The sequence below is a fragment of the Arachis duranensis genome, chromosome 7, assembly GCF_000817695.3.
Source record: "Arachis duranensis cultivar V14167 chromosome 7, aradu.V14167.gnm2.J7QH, whole genome shotgun sequence".
Taxonomy (NCBI): Eukaryota; Viridiplantae; Streptophyta; class Magnoliopsida; order Fabales; family Fabaceae; genus Arachis; species Arachis duranensis.
The window spans coordinates 1,251,215-1,255,292 of record NC_029778.3 but is presented as its reverse complement, the minus strand read 5'-3'; the positions used below and the strand labels follow the sequence as shown (position 1 = coordinate 1,255,292).

The window sequence follows — 4,078 nt, the reverse complement described above, 5'->3', positions numbered from 1 at the left end:
ATTAAATATATTTTTTTAAATAATAAAAATAAAATAATATAATATATATGATAATTATTAATTATAATAAAATATAAAAAATATTTATTTATTTATTTTTGTAAATCTACATATATACGAATATTTACATAAAATTTATAATCTAATTTTATTAGTGTACAGATTAAATTAGATTTAATAACTTTATAAATTGAATCAATATTCATAATTTTTAAATTTAATTTTTTATAAATACTGCGAATATATGAATATATGTTACCCACATGGTTGTGGAAGGCTATATTCACTTTCAAAGAATTCCACATTGGTGTGCAGAAAATAATAATTGAATTCTCTCTTGATTCAATAATTGAGTACTTGAGTCCTCTCTATCTGTAGGCCTTTGTTTTCTAAACATACTGTGCATTTGTTTCGGTTTTTATTGAAAAACTAAATTTTATAAAATAATCCAATTTTTTAAAATAACTTTTATTAAAAATAGTTTTTCACTCCCAACTACATTTAAAAATATATTTAAAATATCGAAGGTAAAATTAAAATAAATTAAAAGTATTTTTAAAATTTAAAAATTTAAAAAACAAAAAGTATATTTTTTTATTGTTCTATTCAATAACAATAACAAATTAAACGCTAATAAATTATAATTTAAATGACATAAGCTACCAATAATTATGTAAAAGTAACAAATTAAACGTTAAAAGTATCATCACAACTTTTTGCATCATTCATTTCAATATTCTACGGCGTCCATTGAGGGTGGACCATAGAGCATGATCACACACCCCTATGTATATCAATCTCATTTAATTCATTACTTAAAATCACACTACACTTATATTAAACCACTCTTCCACCTTAACTCATGACAACAATAAAAACGTCATTCAACTCAATAGAATATACAAATTTAATTTTAATCTTTATCTTATCTTATAGTTATCTTTATTTTTATTTCTATCTTATCTTTATTTACTTTTATCTTTCATAGACCAATACTCTATATATACTTAATTTTACCTTCATAGTTTACAATTCAACTCAATCAATCAACAATCAATAAAATTTCTTCATCTTTTCTTTTTCTATTCTTTCGGTATTTTATCAATTTATAATTAATTATTATTTTTAACACGGGATTTGTTCTGTTTTGTGTCTGTGTCAGAGTAGTTTGTAACCTTGTATGTTACAGGTTTTCTAATTTGTATACACTGATTTAGATCACATTAGTCCAATATACCTAACACATGACACATGTCAAGGACAATGATACAGAGACACACATGTATATGTTTTAGATTCATTCTCATGCAACAACACGTTCATTAGAATTCTAAAACTTAGCGTTGCAACAAAATATACATTAGAATTCAAAACAAAACAATAATTATAAAATAGAAAGAAAGAAGAAGAAAAAGGTGGTACATGCTACCTAATTTTTCTTTGATTAGACGTTGTTTGATTCATGTAGTCAATTAGACTTAGTGGGATAAGACTCTGTTGTTGTTGTCGTTGTCGTCGTAGCTATCATAGGCTTACCCGTGAGGCTTCAAATTGCAGTGACTTTAGTGCTCTATCTTTGAGTTGAATTCTTGGATTGCAAAAATGGGAGTGCAAGATTCTCTCCAAATAACAAGAAGTGGTACTGGAACTTATGATGATGATGGCCATCCCAAAAGAACTGGTAAAACAAAAGATCCTCCATAGGACCATTATGCTATAACCATTCCAATTTTCTTAGGTTCTTGAGTTTGAAAAAATCCTGAAATTTTTTTTATTTGTCCTTGTTTGCATCAAATTCTACTATACCAGGAACTCTAAGAAGTGCAGTGGCTCATATCATCACTGCTGTGATTGGTGCTGGTGTTCTATCTCTAGCATGGAGCACTTCTCAATTAGGATGGATTGCAGGCCCAGTTTCATTGCTTCTATTTGCAATTGTCACCTATATCTCTTCATTCCTCCTTTCAGATTGTTACAGAACTCCAGATCCTGTTTCTGGCAAAAGAAACTACTCTTACATGGATGCTGTTAGAGTCTATCTTGGTATACTAGTCTTTTAACACATCAATCACTCTAATTAGCCTCAACTAAACTATGCCATCATCATAATCATAACCATAATCATAATTATACCTTCTAACTCAGTTTAGTGTTAGTTTAGGTAGTAAAAGGACATACTTGGCTGGCTTCCTTCAATATTTGACCTTGTATGGGACTTGTATAGCTTATGTTATTACCACAGCAAGTTGTATAAGGTACTTTACTTTAGTGTTAGATTAATTATTAGTATCTTATTATTTTGTTTTGTGTTGCTGATATAGTTTTTGTTACAAACTAATGCAGGGCTATTCTGAAATCAAATTGTTACCACAAAGAAGGGCATAAAGCTCCATGTAAATATGGGGATACATTGTATATGATGCTATTTGGAGTTGTTCAGATTGTGATGTCATTCATACCTGATCTTCACAACATGGCATGGGTTTCAGTTGTTGCTGCCTTAATGTCCTTCACATATGCTACTATAGGACTTGGACTTGGCATCACAACAGTCATAGGTAAAAAGCTATATATATGTTATGATATTTGTTTTGAATCATAAGACTTAATATGGTTTGTGTTGTAGAAAATGGAAGAATTATGGGAAGTATAACAGGAGTAGCAGCTTCAAGTACTGCTGACAAATTGTGGTTAATCTTCCAAGCACTTTCTGATATTGCTTTTGCCTATCCATACTCAATCATACTCCTTGAGATACAGGACACTCTAGAGGCTCCTCCATCTGAGAACAAGACCATGAAGAAGGCCTCCATGATTGCCATATTCATCACAACATTCTTCTACCTCTGCTGTGGATGCTTTGGATATGCAGCTTTTGGAGATCAAACACCAGGAAATCTCTTAACTGGCTTTGGTTTCTATGAGCCTTATTGGCTCATTGACTTTGCCAATGCTTGCATTGTTCTTCATTTGATTGGAGGATATCAGGTACTACCAAATATTATACACTTAGGTAGCTTTTGTTTTTAGATACTGAACTTCAGAAGATTCGGAAACTGGAATTCAATATTGTGTTTGGTGGTTAGAGATTGTAGTTAAAATCTCAATCTCGAGACATAAAATTTTAGTCCCTTTAGTAACTCCAGAAAGTGGGGACGGGACTGAATTTTTTGAAAGAGACTGAAATTTTAATAACATTTCTTCTAAAAAATATCATCATTTAACTTTTCAAATTCCAAATACATTCCCTCAATCTCAATATTTATCTTAAACTAAATATAATACTGAGATATTACTCGATCGGTATATTTTATACCAAACACAATATCTCTAAGTCTCTGTTCCGGTCAAAGTTTTCCTACCAAACGCAGCCTAATATATACTTCTATTTTAGCTAATTGTTTTTAAATATGGCTATATACTTATAAATCTGTGATGTTTATAAATTTGTTGTGTTTATTATTCATCAGATTTATTGTCAACCAATATACAATGCTGTTGATAGATGGTGCCAAAGAAAATACCCAAACAGTGAGTTTGTGAATAAATTCTACAGAATGAAGCTACCAAAGTTACCAGCATTTCAAGTGAATCTATTCAGAATATGTTTCAGAACAACCTATGTTGTTTCCACAACTGGACTTGGAATATTATTCCCTTACTTCAACCAAGTTCTTGGAGTGTTAGGGGCAATAAGCTTTTGGCCATTGGCAATATATTTTCCAGTTGAGATGTACTTTGTGCAGAAGAAAATTGAAGCTTGGTCAAGAAAATGGATTGTTCTTAGAATATTTAGTTTTGTTTGCTTTCTTGTCACAGTGTTAGGTCTTATTGGATCACTTGAAGGAATAATTAGTGCAAAACTTAGCTCATGAAATTCATTAAAGGCTCTTGTTTAGCGTGTTTATGTGTCTAGTTTGTTTGCTTATATATTATTGCATTATTATATTCAACTTTCATGTAAATTCAACATACATGGAATTATATTGTTTGCTATTTATACAAGCAAGTGTAATGCTACAGAATTACTGAAAAAGAAATAAAGTACATGTGAGAAATTTGTATATAAATTATATAT

At 30.0% G+C, this 4,078-nt stretch overlaps 1 protein-coding gene across 1 annotated transcript; it reads left to right on the top strand.

Moving 5' to 3' along the window:
• The first annotated feature begins 1,384 nt into the window (after positions 1-1,384).
• On the top strand, positions 1,385-4,070 carry LOC107496127 (probable amino acid permease 7). Its single transcript, XM_016117322.3, has 6 exons — positions 1,385-1,681; positions 1,810-2,043; positions 2,162-2,255; positions 2,344-2,558; positions 2,627-2,988; positions 3,471-4,070. Exons 1-6 carry the CDS (start codon positions 1,603-1,605, stop codon positions 3,873-3,875), a joined length of 1,389 nt encoding a protein of 462 aa, XP_015972808.1. The 5' UTR covers positions 1,385-1,602; the 3' UTR covers positions 3,876-4,070.
• The last annotated feature ends 8 nt before the right edge of the window (positions 4,071-4,078 follow it).